Consider the following 27,141-nt stretch of genomic DNA (forward strand, 5'->3'; position numbering starts at 1 on the left):
GCCACTCCAGTTTGTTCCAACTCAAGTGTGCTCAGCCACCCATTACTAAAAAAATTATTCAATCTCGAATGTTAGGAAAGTTTCATTAATCATTCATGGGCTCCTCCCATGATTACCCATTTCAAACCTCTCAAATAAAGGCACTCCCGAAAGAACATAATCAACATTTGCATCAATAGTTTCACATTTATTGATGACAAGATTGTTCTCTCTTTCCCCTTTACATCTACTTCTACTTCCAATAGAGTACAATGTCTTGCTGCCTATTAGGATTTGCCCCCTTGGTACACCCCTTCTTACTCACTAATTTAATTTTCTTTTCTCTATTTTCCCTTGCTACTTAAGATTTGATGTTATACTCCCACATCATTGTTATGACTTGATGTACATTTTTGTTATGCCCTATCTTGTTGCTTGTGGACATCAATCAAATTATCTTAGCTAGTAGCAATGAGAATAAAGAGGTGCAATATAAAGATTAAATTATTTACTCTCTTCATCCTTTTTCTTTGAATTTGCTTACTGAAACACTCCCCAAGGGATGCATCATATAAAACCAACTTCATTAGGAATAGATATCTAAAGGGTATTTATTATGCCATATTAATGGAATTACAACTAGTTGAATCCCTTTTTAACAAGCCATTTAGGTGAGCCAACCATAGTGAAAGTGATACACCTATGGATGTCATAATACTCACTTTAACCACATCAGTGAACCAAGCTCCAATTGGTTCTTCATCCTTTTTTTCTTACACTTGACACTTTTATTATTTGCCATGTCATAAATTCCCACTATTCATTTGAAATATGCTACCTTAAAATTTCAGGCAAATTTCGTCCAATGTTGCTAACATCATGAAAAAATCACCAAAGGTCTAAAACAGAAAAATACTATAAAAATTGAGAAAATATTGAAACAAAATAAGCAGAAAACAAAGAAAAAAAACATTTTTTTGCTTTTTCTTTGAATCCAAAACAACACAAACAACAAATAAATCTTTTTCCATATAAAATGTCTAATGCTACATCATGCCTCAATATTGAATCATGTCCTAACACCCAAGTCCTAACTCAGTGTCAAAATATCAGCAAAAAAAATATAATAAATGTATCTCATCAACATGAGTCATCCATAATGAAATCAGATACATCAACTAGTATTTTCCTCTACCCCTTCTATGGGAAAAGGTAATGACTTTAGAAATCACTTTTCCTCTAAAGGAAGAAGGCCCTGACACTAGTGTTGGACTTTGACGTTGCCTACAAAAAGTAGGAGGCAGACTTTGATGTTCTCTATTGTTGTTATTGCTAAGTCCAACTCTCTCTAGTTGACTCCTTGAAGATGATGGCAATGGCTCACTACCAGTCTCAATAGTCGCTTTTGTTCAAAAGCCAAACACTACGTAGTTTATTGCTTGATTTCTCTTCCTCGCTAATTACTCGTGAATATTAGCAGTCTTCTTACTTATTTTATGTTCTCGTCATCAAGCAATTATACAAATGTTCAAAATACAAAGATCACAAAGAGACAAAGAACACCAAAAATTAGGCTCCAAGTTAGGGCAAAGCCACACAAGGGGGAAACCCACAAATCCTTCTCTTATAGGATCAGATCAAAATGAGATTTCCAAGACCAAGAACAAGACCAAAAATACTGCCACAAAGATCTCAAGTCAGCCCTCCTCCAATCAAGTCAAAGTCATCAAAAGCCAGCATTGGTCAATCCTCTAAAATTAGTAAAATATGGTCAAATCACAGAAATGTTCAGCCCTATAGAAGGGGACGATTTTCAGCACTATAGTACCTCTAAAATTCCATAGAAATTTCGCACATGTGACAAGAAACTAGACAGAAAATGTCAATTATCTCTCTCCTTTGACTTTGTTCTCTCTCCTTTGACTTTAGATGATTTTTCTTCTATCTTTGGCACAAAAATCAATGTGATATTTGAATGATGACTCACTCTCCAAGTGGTCGAGTTGACTTGTATTTATAGTTGCCCAGGAGGGTCAAAAATGTGCCACATATGCCGACTAGTCAAGGAGGGCCAACTTCGTCTTTGTGATGATATTTTGACTTTTTGACTCAAAATAGCAATTATTTTTTTATTTTTCTTTATAAATTCCAAATGGGACTTGACTCAATTAAAATTCTTTTGATTCAATATAAACTTATTTTGACACTTTTAACTCTTTGAGCATGAAGAACATGCTTTGACCATAATAATAATAATAATGAATATGATGAATACATTAATGATAAAATCATATTACATTATGAAGACCTACACAAATTACATTTTCAACAGTCCCTCTTAACTAGGGAGGTATTCATAATGACCAATAGGACAATCTAAAGTTGAAATATTCAATTAAGAAAGGATCCAGATAAATAAACATCAATGATGATTTGCATCATCATAACCAGCATCGTCAAAATACCAGGGCCTTGACAAGTAAGCTCTATCTCTCCACAAGATCAGAGAAGAATGTTGGGAGACATGGACACCACAACCTCTTAAGCACATACCCCACCTAGGTCTTCCCAGAATATGTCCTCACAGGACCATTTCCTTCTCATCCGGAGGAAAAGTTTGTCCTCCAGACCATTCTTACCAAGTCTATGTATCCAACTTAGGATGTTAATCCTAGTCACATGACTCAAGAATGTACGTCCCTGATGCTTATCCAATCCACCATTCTCCCTACCAGTGTTCTTTACTAGGTTTACAGTTGTTAGTCCTGGCCATAGTACATGACACATGGAGAATAAGGTGTCCATCATCACTCCCTCTCAATCTTAGAGGAGCTATCCACAAGCCCAAGAATGTCTTGAAATTATTCAAGCTTCTTGTTCGGAAGGGGATTCATCAAAATATCTACTACCTAGTCGTCTGTGGAGATGTACTATAGCCTCACGGCTCCATCTTGCACCATTGTTTGAATGTAGTGATATTTGATGTTAATGTGCTTCAACCTTACATGAAATATCGGGTTCTCTAATAACTTTATGCAACTTTGATTGTCACAACATATGATGGCAGAATCCAAAGGTCCTTCAAACAAATCAACAAGTAATTTACGGAGCCAAACTACTTCACAACTAACTTCACTGTTTTCTGCTCATCCATCAAATCATAGTGGATCCCAAACAAAAACAGCTATTAGTAGTACTTTTCCCATCTTCACCACTTCTATAATTAGTGTATCCTAACAATTGTATCTCACTACATGCAACATACTTCAAACAAATATGTATGATTCCACGAAGATATCTCAAGATGTGTTTTGTTGCTATCCAATGGTCATGTCTAGGCTCCATCTAAAATTGGCTAAGAGTATTTGTTGCAAAACATATATCTGGTCGAGTATTCACGAGATACATCAGAGAACCAATCAGCTGCCGTTAAGATGATGGATCAACAAAATTTGAATCTGAACTTCTTAGCTTCTTCAAACTAGTGATCATAGGTGTTGTCATGGGTTTACAATCCATCACCCCAAACTTTTGTAGAATCTTGATCACATATTTTCATTGATCAAGAAATATTTTTCCAAGCTTCTGCCAAACTTCAAGTCCCAGGTAGTAGTGCATTATTCCAAGATCTTCCATGTCAAATATTGTAGCTAGTTCCCTCTTGCATTAACGAAGAAGATGCTCCACAATTGTTATTGACAAGTCATCCACATATAGTAATATAATCATGGGCTCATTCTTCACTACCTTGATGTAGAGGTTCGAATCTGCAGAACCTTTAATGAAACTAAGTCTTGTTAGATAAGCATCCATTCGAGCATACCATGCTCTAGGGGCTTATTTTAAGCCATATATAGACATTTCTTCAACCTGCATACATGTGTTTCCTTTCCATGGACTTCAAATCCTTGAGGTTGCTCAATATAAACTACTTCATTAATTGTACCATTCAGAAAAGTTGTCTTTACATCCATTTGATGCATATTCTATCCCATAGTAGCCGCAAAAAATATGAGAGATCTAATAGTTGTGTACATAGCTATAGGAGCAAAGGTTTCATCATAATCAATTCCTTGTTGAGAGAATCCTCTAGCCACAAATCTTGCCTTGTACTTGTCAATACTCCCATCAGCTGCATGCTTGATTTTGTACACCCATTTGGAAGTTACAATTGATTTATCCTTTGTTCTTAGAACATTTTCCCAAACATCATTCTTCAATATTGACTGGTATTCTTCCATCATTGCTTTCTTCCATTCTTGATGTTCAGTTGCCTCTTTATAAGTAGTAGGTTCTGCATCAATAAGCTTGGTCATATATGCAGCATAACCATTATATATTTTGGGTTTCCTACTTTCTCTGAAAGTTCCTTTTGCAATTGTATGACCTTCAGCTTCTTATAGTGTGGCTCTAAGCCAAGCAAGTCTCTTACGAGTTCCTGGAATGATGATAGGTTGTACAGGTTCACTTGGTCCTTTTAGTTCTTCATGATGTTCGACTATAGGTTTTGGAGGATTGACTTGCCTTGGCCTCTCTTCATTGGGAATGATAAGTGCTCCTTCTTCATCGAAGTCAATGGGGATATCTTTGGACTTCTTGTATGCAACACTTCCATCAAATGTGACATCCCTACTTACTTCATACGACATTATTCCTTGATGTAGATTGTATATGCTTTGTATGAGGTGTTATAACCAATAAAGATTCCTTTCATACTTGTAGGGTCCAGCTTCTTTCTTTTATCCTTAGGAATATGAACATAAATAGGACATCCAAAAATTCTGAGGTGATCAACATTAGGGTTCTTCCCAGTAAATACTTCTTTCAAAGTTATGTTGCCAAGACTTATGTGAGGGCTTCTATTTTGAATGTAGACTATTGTCATAGAGGATTCTCCCTATTAGAATTTGGGAAGGTCTCGGTCATGTAGCACGGCTCTAACACATTCTTCAATAGATCGATTCTTCCTTTCGGCTACACCATTTTGTTGAGGATTGTAAGGAACTATTAGCTCCCTCTTAATCTCAACTTCCTTGCAAAAGGCCACCAATTCTTTAGCTGTATATTCCCCTCCATTATCTGAACTTAAGGTTTTGATTTTCTTTTCTCTCAAATTTTCAACTTCGTCTCTCAACTCTAGGAATTTGCCAAACACTTCATCTTAGACTTTAGGAAATATATCCAAGTCTTTCTAGAGTAGTCATCAATGAAGGTTACATAGTATTGATGAGCACCAAGTGATTTTTCTAAACATAAGGCCACAAATATTAGAGTGGATTAGGTCCAAAATTTCCTTGGATCTTGAGTCACTGCTAGGGAAAGGCTTTTTCACATTTTTACCTAGGACACACCCTTTACAGACTCCTTCATGTTCTTCCTTCAATTGAGGTATGCCAGTAACCATTTGATTTAAGGATGGCAATATCTTGAAATGGAGATGGCGATATCTTCTATGCCACAACTTACATGGATTGATGTCCAAGTGTACTAAAGCTTGAGGGGGAGTTGTTAGGAGTTTATACAACATCCCCTCACGAATCCCAATAGTCTTTGCATTTTCTATACTAGATCCCTTGGCCTAAACAACTACTTTTCCATCAAGAAATGCTATTTTGTCTCCTTTATCTTCTAAACAAGAAATAGAAAGTAAATTATTTTTCAAACCTGGAACATAGAGGATGTTAAGATGAATGTTCCCACCATATTCCAGCTCGATAGAAGTAGATCCAATTCCTTTCATCGAATAGTTATTCTTGTCTCCAAGCTCGATTGTGTGAGTAGAAATTCCTTTTGATAGAGCGCTGAGTTGTCCACATTCACCTGTCATATGCCTTGAAGCTTCACTATTGATTACCCAAGTATTGTCATCTTCAAATGAACATATATGGGCAGAATAAAGCTTCCATCCTTGACTTCTCTAGATAGCATGGAAGCAAACTTGATGATGTATCCTTTGATAGATTCAATGAGAGGCTCAAGACCATCCTTCATGAACTTTTTCATTGAGAATGAGGGAGAGAGTTGCTACAAAAATTCTTCAATCAAGAATGCCAATATATTGTGATCTTCAAGCTTCTTTCCTTCACCTTAGCTCTGATACCATGTTGAGAAACCAAGGACTATGTAGTTTAATGCTTGATTTCTCTTTCTTGATAATTACTTGTGAATATTAGCAATCTTCTTACTTCTTTTATGTTCTCTTCATCAAGTAATTATACAAATTTTCAAAATACAAAGATCACAAAGAGACAAAGAATACCAGAAATTAAGCACCAAGCCAGGGCAAAACCCCACAAGGGGGAAAAACCCACAAATCCTCCTCTTATAGAATCATATCAAAATGTGATTGTCAAGACCAAGACCAAAAAAACTGCCACAAAGATCCCAAGTCAGCCCTCCTCCAAGTCTCCTCTAATAAAGTCAAAGTCATCAAAAGTCAATGTTGGTCAAGCCTCTGAAATCTGGTCAAATCACAGAAATTTTTGGCCCTGCAATAGAGGCTGAATTTCGACCATGTAATACCTCTAAAATTGCACAGAAATTTAATGTGCTAGCAGAAACTAAGTAGAAAAAGTGAATTCTCTCTCTCTCCTTCGACTTCATTCTCTCTCCTTTGATTTCAGCTGATTTTTCTTCTATCTTTGGCACACAAATTGATGTGATATGTTGAGTGATGATTGGTTCTCCAAGTGGTCGAGTTGACTTATATTTATAGTTGTCCGGAAGGGTCGAAAAGATGCCACATAGGTTGACTAGTCAAGGAGGGCCGACTTGGTCTTTCTGATGACATGTTGACTTTTTGACTCGAAAAAAAAATTCCTTTTTCTTTCAAAACTCCAAACGGGACTTAACTCAATTACAAATTCTTTTGACTCATAAAAAAATTATTTTCTCCTTTTGACTCTTTGAGCATGAAGAACATGCTTTGACCAAAATAATAATAATAATGAATATGATGAATACATTAATGATAAAATTATATTACATTATGAAGACCGACACTAGTTACATTTTCAACAGTGCCCTCCTCCACCTCTCTCTCTCTCCCCTACTACCTCCTTTGTTACCCCATCCTCTAATCAATCAAGGACCAATTCCATGACAAACCTCTCCATCTCAACCCTCCATGCAACAATAGTGTCAATTCCATCCAAAAAGATAGCATCCACATCAGGTGTTTTTGTAAAGTTGTCTCACCCACAATGAGAGATTGTAGTAGACATAGACCATGCCATTAAGTCATTGGGACTCCAACATGTATGAGAGTCATAAATTATTAACTAATAATTACAATGCATAATTTAGAGGGTGATGGAGCATAAAATAATAAATTATAATTTATAATAAATTCAAAATTTAATTTGAAAATGTTTACCTATTGCACTTCTTGGTGTGTATTTTTTCAAATACACTCCAGTCACGATTGCATCAGAGGAGCCACATGTTTGGCTAGGCACCCAAATAGCAAGTGTTTGTTGATTGGGTACTCATGTGTCATAGCTTGTGCACCAAACATCTACAACAAATAAAAGAAACATAAGAAAAACATTAAAATTTGAAAGTTGAGAATATGAAGAGACAATGAAATTTGAAATATAAGCTTATCTGACATTTTCATCTTCATATCATGGATAGCCATGTCAAAGTAAAATGTCCCATTTGCCATCTTATTTATCTCCATTTTTTCATAAATCTCCATACATTCTACTAGAGATGGCACCTTCCTTTAAACACAAGTGAAGAATCCATCCATTGCCTCAGTATCAAATCTGAAACCATATGATTAAGAAAATGCAAAGGTTGAGGCAAATCCTTGCAGCATGAATAGCGTGATGGAGTGCATTGTTCCATTGCTCATCAATCACGTTCCATATTAATAGTCATTTCTCAAACCCAACAACACCATTATCCTCATAATAATTATAGATGGCTTCTTTGGCCCTATCCATGGCCTCATAGACATAGCCCATAGTGGGCTTGTCTCCATCAACTAACCCAAAAACCTTTATTAAAGGTTTCATATTAGCACACACCTCCTCCACTCCTACCCAAAAAACTCTTCTAATATGAAAATAGCCTGCATATGGCATTCCCCTCAAGTTTACTACTAAATGGTTAAGCACATCACTTGTCTAAAATAAGCATTCTCTTCACATCCCAAATAGAACTCAAGAGAGACTATAGAGATATGTCTGCATATGGCATTCCACTCAGGTTTACAATTAAATGGTTAAGCACATCACTTGTCTAAAAGAAAGATTCTCTTCGCATCCCAAATAGAATTCAAGAGATATTGTAGATATATGAAGCTAGTATCAAAAGATGTAACGGCAGGATGCACTAGATCCTTGTTATTAGTGAATCTTCTCATCAAGTTAAGCACAAATGCAGGATTATAAATAAATTTTGTTATGCTCTTAGATGATTCAACAACATCCCTAATATAAGGAATTTTCTCTGTGTCTACTAACATCAAATCAATACAATGTACAACACAATTGGTCCAAAACAAGGTAAGGTACCTTAGCATAAGAAACCTGCTAGCAAGACATAATTCTCAGTATTGTCCATTATGCCTTGGAAAACGACTTGGACAACATTCTGTGAACCTGCCTCCTAAATGAACACATCCAATAACTCACATAATTATTGTTTATTTTTAATATGTGCAAATGCATCAAGAAATTTAATAAACATTGTCCCCTTGCGACAATTAACCAAGAAATTAAGGGTTCCACACTTCTAATCAATCCAACCATCTGGCATCACAATGCATCCAATGTGTTCCCATGATGCACTAAATACCTCCAATCTAGTATTGTAATTAACCTTTTCATTTTGAAGAGTAGGCCTTGTATCCGAGACAAAAACAGCAACAACATCAAACATAGGCTAGTAGAATATATTGTTCTTGGCACTATTGACGGGATTGTGACTCCATAGAAAACACCTACCCACCAACTTGTCAACTTTTTCTTTCTCATTTTTTTGAAGCACCGACCTAGTAGAAGGTTGTGCACCAAGTGTGGTTCTAAGAACAAAGAAAAACAAGGTCGATAAGGGGTCAGCCATTATGGAAGGTGATGTTGAAGAAACATTGTCAATTCTTCCCTAACTCTTCTTGCAACCAAATTTTCACAACTTACCTGTTCCCTCTTGTTGCATCCTAATATACAAGTCATTTGTTGGAAACATGGATGATCCTAAAGCTTGCTTTTGAAAAGATTTCCATATCATATCTTGGAATTTGCGCAAGGTGGTATTTCAATCAAGAGATTCCCCCTATCATATGCTTCCCAAACATCTTGCAATTCAAACTTTGTCTATTGAACACTTCCTCAATTTCACCATATTCGCATATAAGGACTAGATGTCTCGGCATTTTCAGTCATCAATGTAATGAATAAACCTAGTGCACAAAAAAAATTGAAAAGAAAATTAAAATCAACATCGCTGGAATCAAACCCCCTGGAAGTGTAGATAAGTTGACAATAGAGTATAATGTTAAAGAACTCCTTGCAATGTCGTTGACTCAAACCACACCTAATACCTGTGTCGTGCCTCGGGGTGTGCGATGCACCTAAAGGTTATAATGGTAGTGGTCAAAATCAACCCCATGTTGCACGAGTACAAGCTTCGCCTAGTTGTTGAATCCTTTTAACGCCCAAATGAAAAACAAAACAAAATATTAAAAACAAGAAATATATATTTAAATAAATTAAACAAAAAAACATTATTGGAACCAAAAGTAAAATTGCATAAAAAATACGAATCTAAGTGATACATAAACTGTAAATCCCCTATAGTCCAATAAAATTTTAAGAAAAAAGACAGAAAAATGATAGGCATGCAAAACCTATCAAAAAATTGTAAAAACAAAAAGAAAGTGGACATACCTACAAAAACACCACCAAATGTGGTGTTGATTTGTTTATAGGATCTTCTTATCTGATAATTACTTCTTATGATATGTTACATTAATCCTTTATTGCGTTCCAATGCATCATAAAGCAATTACACAAATCTCAACAATAGAAACAAAATGTCAATAAGATCATAGAGAGACAGTCAATCAAGAGACACAAGAGTTTACCCTGGGAAAACCCAACAACCTTTTCTTTAGAGAAATTATTAAGTTCAACAGAGATACATTCAATCACATACTATGTCAAACCGACCAACAAAATAGCTAGGTCAAACCTGGTCAACTGCCCTCCAAACAAGACAACCTATTGTCTAACAAATTCAACCTTCTTCTCTCAAAAAAACTTGGTTCTGTTGTCGAGATGCTCTACCATAGATTCTATCTTTCTCCATGCCTCAGATTTGTCTTTGCCTTAGATTCGTTCCTTCCTTTTCCTCGGATTCATCCCTTCCTGCTCCTCAAATTCATCCTTATTCTTTCCAAGGATGGTCCGAATTTCTTCCATTTGCTTGCTCAGATTCGTCCTCATTTTCTTGCCTCAGACTTGTCCCTTTTGCTTGCCTTAGACAGACTGAATTTCTTGTGCCTGGAGGAGGATGAAATGGGTGCATGTAAATATTCTTGAGAGGCTGAATGGGTGCCTCTAGAATCTGGACCGAATTGTCTTTGTAGGAGGACCAAATAGGTTATTTTTGGTGCCAAAATTCAAATTCAAAAATTCCCAACTTTTCTCTTTTAAATCTGACATGAAAAACATGTCTTATATTTTAACCTAAGTTGCAGGAAACGTGGGCAAGGGTCCGTTTCGGTACGGAAACGAAACTAAAACGGGGAAACCCGTACAGTACAGCCAGAAACAATGGCCCGTTTCTCGAGGAGGAAACATGGCCAGTACGACCGGAAACGAGTTTCTGGGCCGTACGGCAGAGTTACCCCACACAGATTGACTTTTTCTTAATTTTTTTATTTTGTTTTCTATTTTTTAATTGGGTGACTAAAGTGGCTTCTAGTTGCTTCTAGATGCCTCTCTCAAGTTATAAAAGTGACCTTCGCCTCATTCTCTCATCATACAGTTGAGCAAGCCGTTTCTCTTTGAGACTAACGATTTTAGCAAAGGAGAAGAGAGGAAGAGAGCAGTGGTTTCAGCTAGGGTTTTTTCAACACTGAGCAAAGGAGATTTCAGTAGCAAGAGAAAGAGATTTCAACAGCAGATTTGGAGTGCAGAGTTTCCGGCTACGGCATTCTTGGTTTTTTGGCTCAGCTACAACCATATTTCTCTTGTCTTTTCTAGCATTTTGTGGTAGCTTCAGCTACAGAAAATTAATTTGGGTAAGCAACATTCATTTTCTTAACTTTTTCCTACTATTTCTTCAATTTTTTGAGGGTTTATGCTGCCAAAAATATGAAAAACGTTTTTTATTTACAGATTTGTTTTTTTAATTTATTTTTGCAGCAATGGCTTCCAACGAAAGTGCAGCTACAAGTTCAAGCCCTAGGACCAACCCAAGCGCTGAATATTATCCTCTTTGGAGACATGTTCAGAAGCTTCAAAAATGTGGAGGTGGTGGCTCATGGGAATGGCGATGTAATCTTTGCAATAATTTGTACAAGGGCTCCTACCCAAGAGTGAAGGCACATCTTTTGCATGGAGGAGGATAGGGGGTTGTGGGTTGCACAAAAACAGCAGCTCCATTGGCAAGGAGGGCGTATCAAAGAGAGCAAGATGAGGCGAATGTTATTAAGAGAAGGCATGATAAGCTTACTCAACCTACTCCTCAAGCTCCATCTAACATTGAGCCAAGGATTATAGTTGAAGCAAGAAAGAGGAGAGTCGATGCCACTCAACAACATGAACAACCAGCACCCAAAAATACCAGAGGGGCATCCCCTTCACTTCAGAATAGCAGAATTGCTAAATTGGTGAATGTGCAAGCAAGAGAAGAAACTGATTAGCTAGGTGCATTTATGTATGTGGTATCCCATTCAATGTTGTTCGCTCTCCTTACTGGCAAGATATGATAAGGGCAATTAACAAAGCTCCTCAAGGGTACAAGGGGCCCAACTATGAGAAAGTCAGAACTCAGCTTCTCAAAAATGAGAAGGAGCTTGCGGAGGATATTTTATCACCAATTCGTTCTTCGTGGAATAGCTCTGGGGTTACCATAGTCTTAGATGGATGGACAGATACAAGGCGCAGACCACTGATAAATATCATTGCCACTTCCCCCAAAGGAGCAATGTTTATCAAGGCGGAAGACTACTCAAGAGAGGTAAAAGATGCACAATTCATTGTTGATGTTATTATAAAAGCTATTGAACAAATACGGCCTAACAAGGTGGTGCAAGTTATCACGGATAATGCACCAATTTGCAAAGCTGCAGATTTAATTATTGAGGGGAGGTATGGCATTGTCCATTATCTGAATCTGATCTTAGAGGAGATCGACAACAAAGTTTCCTAGATAAAGGACATCACACGGGAAGCAAGGGAGATTGTCAAATTCATCACCATCCACCACCAATCTCAGGCCATATTTCGAGAGTACTCCAAATTGGAGTTGTTAAAAGTTGTTGAGACAAGATATGCCTCAAACTTCCTGATGTTGCGTCGCCTTATTGAGGTTAAGCATGCATTAGTTTCTATGGTGGTAAGCAACTTTGGATTGAGTGGAGACAAGCAGATCCAGAGCGGGGATATATGGTGCGTAGATTGTGCCTTGATGAGGATTGGTGGAGCAAGGTAGATTTCTTGCTAAAGTTCACAACCCCTGCATTTGAGCTTCTTCGGAGTGCTAACACTGACCAACCTTTCTTAGGAGAGGTATATGATGGCATGGATTCCATGGTTGAAAAAACTATGGAAATCATTTCGCAAGAGTCTCCACAATTTTTGTTTGCTGATGATCATTTTGCTGGTTTAGTCAAGAAAATCATTGTTGATAGGTGGAACAATTTCAACACTCCATTGCACACTTTAGCACATGCCTTGAACCCCAAATGTTATGATGAGGAGCTTATTGCTCGAAGCAATGGGAAGAGGAAGGCACCCCATAAGGATAAAGAGGTGGCTAATAAGGTGAAAAAAGCCCTTATGAGAATGTTTCCTTCTCATCTACACAGGGAGGTAAAGGAAGAACTTGCCAGTTTTCTTGCAGGAATAGATGATTATGCAGATATATCAACTTTGGAGGAGAGAAGCACCATCAATCCAGTTAGGTGATGGAATTTTCATGGAGCAAATGGTGTACATTTGCAAAACCTTGCCATTCGTATTCTTTCACAAGTGGCAAGCTCTTCATTAGCAGAAAGGAATTGGAGCACTTATGGTTTTATTCATTCTATGAAGTGCAATAGCTTGGGCTCACAGAAGCCAAAGGATCTTGTTTATGTGCACTCCAACCTTCGCCTTGCATCTCGTAGGGGTCCAGAATACAACAGTGGTCCTTCTAAAGAATGGGATGTGGATGCAAAAAAACCTGATTTGGATCTCTCTCTTGCTGCCCTGAATATTGAGGTCCAGACTGGAAGTGGAATTGGCCCATCATATTCTTCAGCACCACCATCCATTGTTGAACATTGTTCTGCTTCTATTTTTGATGAGGATTATGATGATGAGGATTAGTCTTTTGTCTCTATAGCAATGTTTTAAAACTCCGACTCCGACTCCTACTCGGCCGAGGATCGACTCCGACTCCGACTCCGAAACGGTAATGACTCGGCCGGCTCGATTTCAATGACTCGGTCGTTGTAAAAAATACATTAAATATTTATTTTTTTTATTAAAAAACATAATTTTAAATATTTTAAACATAATTTTAAAGATTTTCATTCATGTTTCCAGAATCCAAACACACAGCATTATAATATAGATGGAAGACAACATATGATCAAAGTAGGCTCATGAACCAATCCATTATATCAAAATGGTACCCAATGGCAATACATAGTCAACTGTCATACATGATCAAAGACTCAAAACAAAATACAAATAACCAAGGAGGCTAGAAATGGCCTCTACAACAAAAGTAAATTGTGATGGTGACCAGACTCCAATACTAGTACTACTGCAGCACTGGTAGCAGCTACACTACTACTGGCTAGTAGCTACTGCCAGAGGAGCCAAGATCATCTCGACCAATCTCTGGATCATCATCATCAGAGTCAGACAAGGGGCCCCATGGCTCCTCCTCATCATCATCGTTTCCAACTGCAATTGTAGAAGTGGTACCAGTACCACTAGCAGGCTGTGCAGCAGATGCAAGCTGAGATAGAGTAGATATGCGGCTGCGCAGGCACTTCTGTCGTGGCTGAGCAGAGGAAGCACCTACAACTGGAGTCCTTGTTGGCTGTGAGACTGAGGCTGGTGGATTGGGATCTGCATTCAACTGAACAGGCTGAAGTTGAACAACATGTTCAAGTTCAACTGATGTCTCCATATCTATATCTACATCAAGATCCTCATCAGGATCAAACTCTGGTGGACGACTCTCCACTACCCAATCTGATGTTGGATCAATATCTTCCAACACAATAGGATCTGAATCAGGTCTTTTGTTCAGCAAATGGTTTCGTCTGAGCCGAAGGTTGTATTGGACATAAACTAGATCATTCAACCGTTTTTGATCCAAACGGTTTCTCTTCTTTGTGTGAATCCTCTCAAAGACAGACAAATTGCGCTCACACCCATATGCACTACAAGTTTGACTCAAAATACGAATTGCAAACCTTTGCAATTCAGGGCAATGGCCACCAAAGGCCTCCCACCATTGTGCTACAAAAAACATAGGAGTGTAATGAATTATGAGTTAGTTGAAGCTCAACAAAATTACAAATTATATCTAACTTTCAAATTATAAATGATTTAACAAACTTTAATAAAAAAAGTAAAACCATTAAGAAATTGAAAATTGAAATTTTTGTTTACCTGGCTCATCTGCTTCTCTTGCAATCTTTGCTAGGTTCTTCCCAAAGGTACCTGATGCATTGCTGAAGGTTGTGACCTGTCGATGTATCTCCAGCTGATCAGACTCCAATGGGATCATGCGATCAATGCAATCAATCAGTCCATCTCTGACCTCCCCCCTCAAACCTCCTGACTCCTTAGCTTTATAATGATACCGTGGGTTCAAAAAATACCCAGCTGCATGTATAGGGCGATGGAGTTGATTGTTCCATCTTTCATCAATGATTGCCCAAATGGGCCCATACTTTGCCACTCTATCCTTGTATGTTGTCTTTATTTGCTCCTTTGCTTGATCCATAGCCTCATAAATGAAGCCCATAGCCAACCTTTCCCCATCCACCAACCGCAACACCTTAACTAGTGGCTCAGCAAGCTTCACAATCTCTGCTGCCTTTCTCCAAAAAGTTCCTTCATGGACTTTCCTTTTCAATTCTTTGCCTTCTGGTTTGTTAGACCAATTGTTTTGATTCCATTCATCACTGGAAAACATCTTTTGCAAGTTTCTATGTTGGGAAAGCATAGATTGCAATGTCAAAAAATGTGTAGCAAATCTAGTGATGGCAGGCCTAATAATATCCTTGCCTCCAATGTGTTTCCTCATGAGACTCAAAACCAGTGTATGATTGTAGATAAATTTTGTTATGCTTTTGGCATGATCTACAGTGTTTTTGACCCAATCTAATTTTCCAATATCCTCAAGCATGAGGTCTATGCAATGTGCAGCGCATGGGGTCCAAAAGATGGTCTTGTGTTTTTCCTCTAACAGTTTACCAGCAAGAACATAGTTAGAGGCATTATCTGTGATGATTTGAACAACATTAGCCACCCCCACCTCCTCAACAACCTGATCCAATAGCTGAAACAACAAGTGGCCATCTTTTACCTTATCAGATGCATCAACTGATTTTAAAAACATGGTTCCCTGTGGGCAGAAGACAAGAAAGTTTATGATGGTACGGTTTCTTTGATCAGTCCATCCATCTGACATGATGGTACACCCTGTTCTTGCCCATGAGTCCCTGAACTCTTGCAAATACTCATTAATGGATTGAATTTCTTTCTGCAAACGAAACCCCCTTAGCTCATGCATAGTAGGGCCTTTGAAGCCTTTTCCAGTAGCATGTATGGCATCAAACATAGGCTCATAATATGGTGAACGAGCAACATTAAAGGGGATATCAGCATCATACCACCATCTAGCTATGTACTCACAAGCAGTCTCCCTCAATTCTTTCTTCCAATGGTCATCTAAAGTGGGCTGAATTTGACCTTTACTAACTTCAGGACCATGTGCATCTGATGGAGAGGAGGGAGTGAAATAACTTTTGATAGTCACATCACCCTTTTTCAAATTCGTTCTACCCTTTCCCTTATCTTGAATAGAACCAATAGAGGGAGGAACATATCGGAAAGGGTTGGATGCCTCAGTTTGAGGGATAGAGGAAGAACCCTCAAAATCATAGTGGGGGTTGGTAGCCATCATTTTTTGTATCTCCCTCTTCCTCCCAATTTCAGCCTGTATGTCTTTTTGCCTAGCCTTCTCTTCTTTAAATTTCTCAAAGCTGGCCAACAAATTCTTTCTAATCTCCCCAATTTCTGGTGAGGTACATGGGGTAATTTGGCCTCTAATCCCTGCCAAGTGTTGTTTCAGCCTATGAATGCCCCCAGGACCTTCCTTAATTTTCCTATGGCAAAATTTGCAATGCATTTGACTATCAACCATTTCAACATATGCCCAAGCAGGATCTCTTGCCCTAGGTGCCATTTTTTGACTAGGAAAACAATCTGAAAATGAAAAAAAAAAAAACATTGATTCAATGTTCATTTACTTGACAAAAAACACTCTCTAAGCTTTCTAGATATGCACCTAAAATTTACTAAGCAAAAACAGATTTATAGAGGTGGAAAAAAATACCTCCAGGCACAAACTGCCTCCTCAAGCTTGCTCCAAGAATCAGCTCCTCAATGCTGCTCCAAATGGCTACCCAAGAAGCTCCTCACTCCAGCGACAATGCTCCTCCAAGACTCCTCACTGCTGCTCCAAAACAAGCTCAAGAACTGCTCACTAACTCTCAAAGAAGACTCTCACTCAAATGCATAAGACTGCTGTGAGTGAATGAGAGCACTTGGGTGTGTTAAATAGGGTTTGGGAGGGGGAAATGGACCCCAAAAATCATTTAGCATATTGGTATAACAGTTTGAGATCCAAAACAAACATTAAACAATTTAAAAATCCCAAAAAAATCAATTTTTTAATGTTGTTTACGTGTGGAGGGCCGTCCCATTGTGACTCGGCCGAGTCATATCGGAAACGGCCGGGTTGGCCGAGTCACCCATGACTCGGCCAACCGGACCGTTTCCAAGGCCGGGTCACTCCCAACTGCTTCAACTCGGATCAACTCGGCCGTTTCGGTTTCGAAACGGCCGGTTTTTAAAACAATGCTCTATAGTTCTTGCAGCCTTATAGTCTTTATTGTACTTGCATCCTCATATCTTAATATATAATAAAGGCTAATTTTGAGATTTGGATATATAATAAAGGTTGTTTTTGGATATTCCAATATTTTTATTTCATTATGTGATCATTCATAAGTAAATGTGATGTAAATTTAATCATAATGTTTAAATGTAATAAATTATAATGTATCATGTATGCTTTATGATTGCACATATATATATATAGATATTCGCGTTTCCCCATTTCCAAAATTTGGGGAGGTCGCGTTTCGTACCCGTGCCCGTTTCGGAAACTCGTACATGTTTCCCCGTTTCGTGCAATTTAGATTTTATCTTTTGACGACAGCATGAAGAACATGCTTTATATTTAACATTATAAATACATCAAAGGCTAAAATGTTGATTAGGAAGACTGACCATAGCTACGAAATTCAACATGTGGGAATCCCTCCCTGATCCACAATATATTGATAGTGGCAAACAAAACACACTCTCTCCCTAGCAAGATGGGGAAAAACTAATTGGTAAAGGAAGCCCTATGAAAAATCTTAATATACCTGCAAATGCATCCATGGTTAAGAGAAATTAATCCCCACTCCAAAAACAAACACATTGATGGCAAACGAAATGGTATCCTCCTCATCCTTGGCTCAAGAAAAACCAGTCTCCTCCTTTGCTCTCCAAACCTGTCTTTTTGTTTGCAAAGTGAGTCTAAAAAACCCAAAAGAAACCACTTAAAGCACCTTTCCCTGCGACCCAATGATTTTTTGGATTGTTGTGCAATATTATTGTGATTTTTGCGATAATATCACAATATTATCAATGGCGAAAATATCACCAAGTTTTACCAGCAATAATATCATTGAGTGGTAAATTTATTCATATCATGAATAACTGCCCATGGCTACAACTGCAGGGAGTGATAAAAATCAAATGGATTTTACAAACAAGAAAGGAAGAGAAAAAAATAGCATGAATTTTAGAAAAGAAAAGAAAAAAAAAAGATAAAGAGAAAGAAATAAATTAATATTATAATTATTAGACAATATAAATGGTCAAAAGCAATATGAATAAGGCCAGTAAAAGATAGGGAGGACCTGACTAAGTTTTCAATAACGGCTACCTCAAAATTAAATTACAATTTCAAATGGTATAGGGGAACCATGAAATCATCTGTATTAAAAGACAGGTTTCAAATAGCACATCAGAAAAAGTACCATTAAAAATACCTAAGATACAGGAGGAAGAAAGTTGCCAAAATTTGATTGGCAATGACAAGAAAAATAAATAAAATTTACTGCATAAATCTAAAATCATGAGTAAAGTTGACTTAATAACATTAACTGAAATGGCGCTGATTGTATTATACAAATAATAGTTGGCAGCACTACAGCTATAAAATCTCCATATCTCATTATCATCAAGTTGCATAACATGACAGAGGTGAAACAGAATATTACCTTTGATGGACATCAATTGCATTTGCATCTACAGATGAAAACACCTCATCTGCAGGCCCAAAAGAAACATTCAAAACAGAGAAAATATAATTCAACAAAATTGATTAAATAAAATAACACAATTACTTTGTTTCCATCTGTGCATTTTAAATTTTAACCCATTGTGTACTAGTAGCTTACACTATTATTTTCCTATGGCTGTTACATAGGAAAATACTGTTTCACTGGTAGTAGCCAAAAATAATCCAAGCAATCTATTTCCTCTGGTTGACCAAAGTCGTGTCAATATAAGAAACATGTAAATATATAACTACCGATTGACATGTTCATGAAGAGACAAGGTATAATTGCCCCTCTTCACTAATATACCGTTTCAGTTGCACTATATACGTCAGGAACTACAATGAATTATGTTAGTGTCCACTAATGACCAAGACACGTCAATGGGACCAGAGGTACATTAGTAGGCAATAATGGCAGTGTCAAAAATCAAGTGCAGCCTAAATAATGAACAACAAAAATATGGACCACATACAATATAAAATGTCAAAGGGGCAATGAATAGAGGCAGAGTTAGAATACCCAATATATATATAGATTCAACCCTGCTATGAGTATAATCCACAATAACATCCACAATCTGACCACCAAGAACCTTCTAAAGAATACCAACTAGAGAAAGACCTGAATCTTAGTAAGTTTTGTTGGGTGATTCTCAGTTACAACAATGATCGCTAAAAAATATTGAAGATGTAACACTCCTAACATCAGATTCAAAAGATCCCCAGGAAAAGATAGCGGGACTTGCTAGTACAACCCCAAACATTATAAGATTTTAAAAATATAGATGCACATGAAAAGAAACACAAGATATGGTGGAGATAAGAATAAGTGCCATATCTTATTATAGTGAACCAGCAATACAACACAGAGTTATCCAAAGGTAGGTTTCCTAGAGACACCAGCAAGTGTACCACTCTCTCACCTATCTCGTCGCACACTATATCATGTATAGTACCCTAGGACAGTTAAATTGGTCTGAACATCTAAGCTACCTTAACACTGATCGTTAACATTATCTTTAATGTCCTGTTATAACTAACATGTTACTAAGGAAATGAATAGAAATATCAGCATTTGGTTTAGAACCAGAGCACCCTATATCTGCTGCAACAAGTTTTGAACTGTATTACCCCTTACATAGCATAAGGATTTTGATCCAGTTTAAAGACCCTACCCAAGCAGGTTTTGTTGGAGTATGTTGGCTTTTGAGGCATATTTTTGCCGCTTATGATGCATATGTACTATTGATTATCATTCAGTTAACGTTCTCATCTCACATTTCAAAAAAAAAAGAACAGGTTGATGTGATGGATTCATTGGGCTTGATGAATAGGATACCAATTGTGTACACCTTCCTAAACACTTCCATTGTGAGAGTTTATCTATTGACCACTGACATTCTAGTGAGGGTTGTCCACTGGGCTATTTGTTCATCTTCTGTTTGGTTACTAGAGCATGTGGATGATATGCTATGCCTCATTACTAAGCCTATGGTGGATCACATTGACTGGAGGAGATTTGCTGGTTGCATCTGTAGATTATTGATCTTGATCTATTGTTCATTTGATGTAACACTCCCTTGCTCATGGCTTTTGACACATTCATTGACGCACAACTTCTTCCATACACACTCGTCTAGAGCGCATTTGTCATCTTGTGCAGGTTTTGTTATGAGTTCACATGATGGTAGGTGGTTTCAGGGCATTTCATTGTTTGTATTGGAGGATGTTGGAAAATGTAACTAGTATTAGTCTTCATAATTGTTATTGTACTCATTTCAATATGTATATCTTACAAACAAAAGAAGAAAGAAAAGTTATTATTTTAAAGCATGGGTTTCATGCTTCTTAATGATGGTCTTCTAGGTAAAAGAATGTTCTTCATGCTTCTAGGGTTTGTTAAGTCATAGGATTTATTGTCATGAGTCAAAAGAGTCAACATCATGATTATAAGACCATTTTAGGCAAGATGTACCTTGTAAAAGAATTTATTTTGAGTCTAGAAAATTCTAGAAACCTCCAAAATACATGTCGGCCCTGGCAGCTACAATTCAGCCTGAAGGAGGGGAATTTGACCCCTTGGAAAGGCTATAAATACAAGCAATTTCGACCTCATTAGTCACTCATTCGATCTTTCTCATAAGAAGTTTGATTTGAAGCTAGAAGCTAGAAAAAAGGAAAAGAGAAGGTCTAGAAGGCAAGGAGAATCCAAGAAGAAGAAGTAAAGTTTTTTTGGGGCTCTATTTCTCACACACATGCGAAAACTAGGGTTTCATCAACTTCAAAGAAGGCCAAAATTGCAAATCTGAATTGCAAGAGATCAAATTGCATAATCAAGTTGCTAGAAGAGCGAATATTCTGATTTGACTTCACTAACCTTGGGAGACGTTATCTTGCTCAAAGAAGGATCTCATGAAGAACTGTCTTGTGCCAGAATTAGGGTTTTTGTAGCAACTACAAGATCAAAGTTGCAAGGTTGAAGCTGGGGGTCAAAGTTGAAGTTGGAAGCTAGTTGAAGCAGAATCAAACCATGTTGACCTAATCTACTTGGAAGAGCTTCTTGGAGGGTTGACTTGGTACTTGGAGGAGGACTTGCTCTAGGGTTTGGGTCTTGGTTGTCTCATTTGAAGCAAATTCTATAAGAGAAGAGATTTTTTTGGGTTTTCCCCTTGGAAGGATTTTGCCCTAGCTTGGAGCCTAATTTTGTGTCCACTGTCTTTAATATTTCTCTTGATAGCTGTTTGATGAAGAACTAATAAAGAAAACAATTGAAGATAAATAAAGTTCACAAGAGATTATTAAGCTTAAGGAAAATATGAATTAATAGCTACTGCATTTTCCAACGTCGAATCAAAGCTAATGTGAACAAGAGAAGGCCACTGAAAAGATCATCTTGTGGACACAAAGAAGGGTTTGCTAAGGGGAATCACTTGCAAAAGAATCAAACAATTACTAAAGAAAGAAAGAAGACCACATCAGCTCTCATCAAAGGAAGGCTTGAAAGAGGAAGATTACAAGAAGGTTGTTGATCTCTCTTGGAAGAAGATCTATTTAAAGGCTCATTGGAAGACATCTTTGAAGGAAGCATCAAAGGATCTTGGTATCATTCATCACTCTTGGAAGTTGTTGTTGAAGGAACCATATTTCAAGGACATCATTGAAGTCTCTTTGAAGATCTTGAAAGCATCAAGATAGTTGGAGACATCATCAAAGAAGAGAAGACTCTTGGTTGACAAGTACCATATTGTTACGTTATGTTTGAATCTATAGGTCATATGGGTTCTTTCTGCAAGGAAAGAAATAAGCTCATTGGCTCAACAAATTTCCTAGCATGGAAGAAAAGGATTGATCTAGCACTTACAGAACATGAAGTAATGGAATATGTCCTCAGTGAAGTTGTTGAACCTAGCAAAGACAAGACTCAAGAGTTAGCAAAATACAAGAAAGGAGAAGTGAGGGCACAAAGGATCATTGTTGAATCCATTAAGGATCATCTTGTTCCCTTTGTTGTTGATTTGAAGACTTCTAAGGCTATGTATGATAAGCTAGTAAAGTTGTACTCTATAAGTACATCAGGTCAAAAGATTTCCTTGAGAAACCAACTATACAGAATAAGGAAATCAAAGGATGAAGACATGGCCTCCTATCTGATGAAGATTTCACAAATAAGAGATCAATTGCATGGGCTTGGGGAGACAATTTTTGACTCTAAAATGACCATCTGTGTACTAAATGCTTTGCCACCAGAATGGAGCAATTTTGCAACTAGCATCTACTCTAAGAAAGATACTACTTTTGATGAGTTGTGGGCTCAATGCATCTTGGAAGAGACTAGGATCAAGGCAAAGGATGACATTGAATCAAATGAACAATCTCAAGCCTTTATTGCAAGAACCAAGAAGCTGAAGAAGGGAAAGTTTGGAAAGTCCAAGAAGAAGCCAGATATGTCCAAGGTTCAATGCTTTGGATGCAATGAATATGGACACTTTAAAAGGGATTGTCCAATCAAGCAGAACAACAAAAGAAAGGAAAGAAGTGAAGCTCACACAACTGAAGAGAAGGGAGAACCTGAGAATAATTTGAAGAGAGAAGATATCAAAGATATTTACTATTGAAGAAGCATCCTCTCTATTAGGCTATTTATGAAGTGAAGCTCACACAATTAAAGAGAAGGGAGAACCTGAGAAGAAGTCGAAGAGAGAAGATATCAAAGATCTTTACTATTGAAGAAGGCATCCTCTCTATCAGGTTCTTTATGAAGTTTGTCTTTCCTTCATTTAGAATAACATGCATTGTTGTTTACTCTAGAAGAGTTTTTTTTTTTGTAGAAGCATGGCATCTAAGAAAGTAGCATGCTTAGAGTCTACTTGATTGAGTTGCTTTGGTAAGAATCATCTAGTCTTTCAAAATTGTGTTTGGTTAATCAAAGGCTCATAATGGGAAGCACTCTACTTAATCTTCCTATTTTCAGCAAGAAAGCCTACATTAATGATTGAGCACATTATTTGATGGAGCACTCTAGTAGAGAAGGTTACATGTGGACCCTTGGAGGAATCTGCATGGTGAAATAAGATCATCTCAAGGAGATGTCCTTGTTTAAGGAGAGGACAAGTAGCATATCCATTCAACATCTCTCATTTTATTAATCATTGTTGACTTGTCCATTAGGAGTGGGTTAAAGGATAATATTTCCTTATGCTTTCCTAGGAGACATCATGGACCTGGCTTTGAATGTTATTATTTTGTTTGGTGAAAATTCCAGCACTGGTCTATACAGTAGAAGTTGACTAACCTTGTAATGGTTGTTGGAGAATTGCAGAAAGAACTCTTGTGCTTAGCCTGATCTTAGTGTTCTTATGAAGGTTATGTGGATTGAGGGGGTGTGTTGCACTAGAAGAAGGGGACTAAATGAGGTGTTATCTGTTTATTCCCCTTGAAGTTTTTATTTTCAAGTTGGAACCTATATTTATTGCATTTCAATGTCTTCACATGTGTATGAGTAGTGCACCTTGTAAGGGCCTACAAAACCTATAATTCCAACAATCCAATTAGCAGACAAAGTTAAAGTTTGCATTTTTATAACAATACTTTTCCCATCCCATGTCCATCTATTTTTCAGTCCTCTTAGTCACTTTGTAACTCCATATGCCCAAGTTGGTTATAGACACTAATCATTCATCTCCAACCACCTTAAAAGATAGACCTAACCAATCAATCTAGATTCTATTTTACTAAGGCAACACTTCACATCACCATGAGCCTTCTTTGTATAAGCCTTAGTAATCCTAACCCTAGGGATACCCCCTTGTGCCAAAGGAGAGTCATCCATAAGTGAGAAGAGGCGTTATTCTCAAATACTAATAGCCTTCTTTAGTTTCCTTTAGGCTTCCACTTGCTATTGGAACTTTGTAACTTAAGCGCAAGGTCAATCAATTAAAAAAATGGATTATCTCCAATCAATTGTGATCAGTTTTGAATCAGATTACCCCAAACCATTTATTGTTGGGTTTTAAACTGAATATCCCCAAACCACACATATTCTTGCAAATTGTTGTGCAATCTAGCATGAACTACTTATAAGTGAGAGAATGATGACCACACATTTTTTTGAAAGGGATTCAATGCCCAATGTTGGGATTATTGATCTCAACAACAAAAATTCTAAGGTATCATTATGCCCAAACCACAATCAATATTGAACAATCCTTGTGACAAAATCAACATATTCTTTGGGAATTCCAAAATCCAAGTGACTAGAAAATTGAATCCTTTTATTACAGTTTCGTCTCCATGTGACATTCTCACGTCTGCCTTGTCCTCTTCTATTATTATGCGACCCTTTGTTATGACCGCATCCTGGAAATTATGTGATTTCCTCTCCACTATTCAAAATACGTAAAAATATTCAAATTGAAAGTAAAAATTCAGCACTGATTAGAACTATGCGTTAATTTAAACTCAACCTTGATTTTATAAAATTTCCTTGAAACTCTACAACTACTTAGATGAATAACTGAAAATTGAAACATAGTCTACTTTCACCAAGATACAAAGTTTCTTAACGACTCATAAGCAGTAGAATAAAAACTTATCAGACAAATTGACACTTATTTTTCTCAGGAAACCCAATAGGGAAAACCTGCTTGCTTGACGTGGTATTTTATTGATTGTCTTGGAGGAATTGAATCTATGATAAAGCAATTTTTCTCTCTTGAGAAAGCATTTTCTTCTCTCACAAATCTCAGCTAATATAGTTGATCTCGGCCTACCTTGATCACTGCTTGTTCTTGGCCCTCTAGCTCGAAATCAATCTTTTGTTGCCTCCTTGACTTGCTCTACAAATTCAATGATCCCTTGCTCGATCCTGCTCCTCCTTCCTTGTGCACTTGGAAACCATATTCCTTGTGCAGATTCCCTATTTCCTAGTGCACTTCAGATCCTATTTTCTAGCACACTTTATGCCTCCTATTTCTTAGGAAACAAGTTTTGCGCTCTCCACAATCAAAGACTCTCTCACAAAATCATGAGTTGTCTTGTATCACGAGCCTTGTGCACAAAACTATAAATTCTTTGTGCCTTTGTCCTCCTCTTTATAGACCCAATTCGAACACACAAGGAGACCCAATTCAAATTTAGAACTCGAGTTCTTGATTGAGGAGTTAACAAAGAGTTCTTCTTGTCCTTTCTCCAATCAACACTACAACTCTTAACTCATTCTCTCTCCAATCAACACTGGAGACTAGCTCGTTCTAACTGAACTTGTAACTGCCACCCCATTCTGTAGTCAAACTAATTAAGAATCCACTTAACTGAAGCTCTAAGTCTACACATGCTAACTTGATGATTATTCCAGTAAACTATAAATAACACATCCTAACTGAAGTCTAACTTATGAGGACAATTCAAGGTCTTCATTGGCTAAGGCACAAGCCAGAAGACATTGCTCGTTGCGTTTTCAACACTCCCTCTTAATGAGGAATGTAATTTTGGAAGAACCTCGTCCACCTGGATCTGTCTTCAATATCACCACGTTATCCACTGTTGCATTTTCTCCCTCTGAACTAGAAGACTTCCTTGCTTACTGTTGCAAAATCTGATCTGAAGACTTGTTCTTTCCAACCGTGCTTTTATGATCATAGTCTATCACCTTAGTCATAAGTACCATATACCCTGTGTATCTTTGTGATTGCTTACTTTGCCTGAATAGGGTACTGGGGAATCCAACTTTCTCCTGATCCCCCCTAAACAGCTTGTTTGCCCACCTGGATCAAACTCTCTTTGTATTGGGAGTCACTGATTGAGTGGTTGCCTCCACTTGTCCTGGTCTCTTCTCCTCATCATCCTGTTGGTTGGCCCACTTGCCAACTACCCAAGACTTAAGCTGTGATACTAATTGAGGCTCCCCCTTGGGAGCTCTATCCTGCTCTTGCTCTAAGGATTCCCTCCTCTTCTCTCCACCACCCTCATGTCTCAACTTTGTGCACTTTTGGCCTTGTTGCTCAAGGTTGTGCCTATCTCAACCTGTAGCAGGTACAGATTATTCTTCCTTAAATCTATATGCTCCTTACATCCAGAAGCTAAGCGCTTGAGGTAAGCCTTACCTCAGTTGAAGATGACATCATAACCCTTGTCCTCAAGGGCAGCTACTGAAACAAGGTTTTGCTTCAGGCCTACAACATAGAGAACATCTCTGAGGTGGAGAGAGCTACCTAACTCCCTCTCAAAACTGACAATACCAACTGCCTTAATTGAGTACTTGCTAGCATCTCCTAGCTCAATCTGAAGTTGCATGTCCTTCTCCTTCAAGTCACTGATATACTCCTTATTCCCAGTCATGTGGAAGGATGCTCTTGTATCAATATACCGTACACCGTTGTCTGTTGAGATTGTCATGCAAGCTATCAAGGAGAAAACGCATCTATCTCAATTGATTCAGCGATATGATCCATACTGGAATTCTTCCAATTAGGGCACCTAGTGGCATAGTGCCCAAACTCATGGCATTGGAAGCAATTGATCTTGCTCAGATCCCTTCTTCTTCTTCTCGCCTTTCTGACTGGACTCGGCCTCTTCTTGGCCCCTCTTTCCCTTGTCTTTGCTACCTTTTCCTGCCAAGGCAAAGATCTCCTCTAGAGTTGATCTCCCAGCTCTCATCCCTCTTCGGATCTCTTCTTATACACAGTCACTCCATAGTCTTCCCAACTGGGAATATTCTCTTTGCCACTTACTGCATCCTGGAAATTCTCCCAAGACTTATGAAGTTCCAGAAGCGCAAGACTCAGAAGGTCATTGTCT

The 27,141-nt window shown here is 37.7% G+C and overlaps 1 protein-coding gene across 1 annotated transcript in view; it reads right to left on the minus strand.

Annotated features, from left to right (window-relative positions):
• LOC149138970 (Vacuolar sorting protein 39) overlaps positions 1-27,141 on the minus strand; it is a 286,222-nt gene that overhangs the window by 191,324 nt on the left and 67,757 nt on the right. The window contains exon 7 of the mRNA XM_089446209.1: positions 18,785-18,833. Coding sequence (XP_089302335.1) covers positions 18,785-18,833 — 49 coding nt within the window. The remainder of the gene's footprint in view (positions 1-18,784; positions 18,834-27,141) is intronic.

Source organism: Pinus tabuliformis, chromosome X (assembly GCF_031772625.1).
Source record: "Pinus tabuliformis cultivar Carrire ecotype Pingquan chromosome X, CPIR1, whole genome shotgun sequence".
NCBI classification, from domain to species: Eukaryota; Viridiplantae; Streptophyta; class Pinopsida; order Pinales; family Pinaceae; genus Pinus; species Pinus tabuliformis.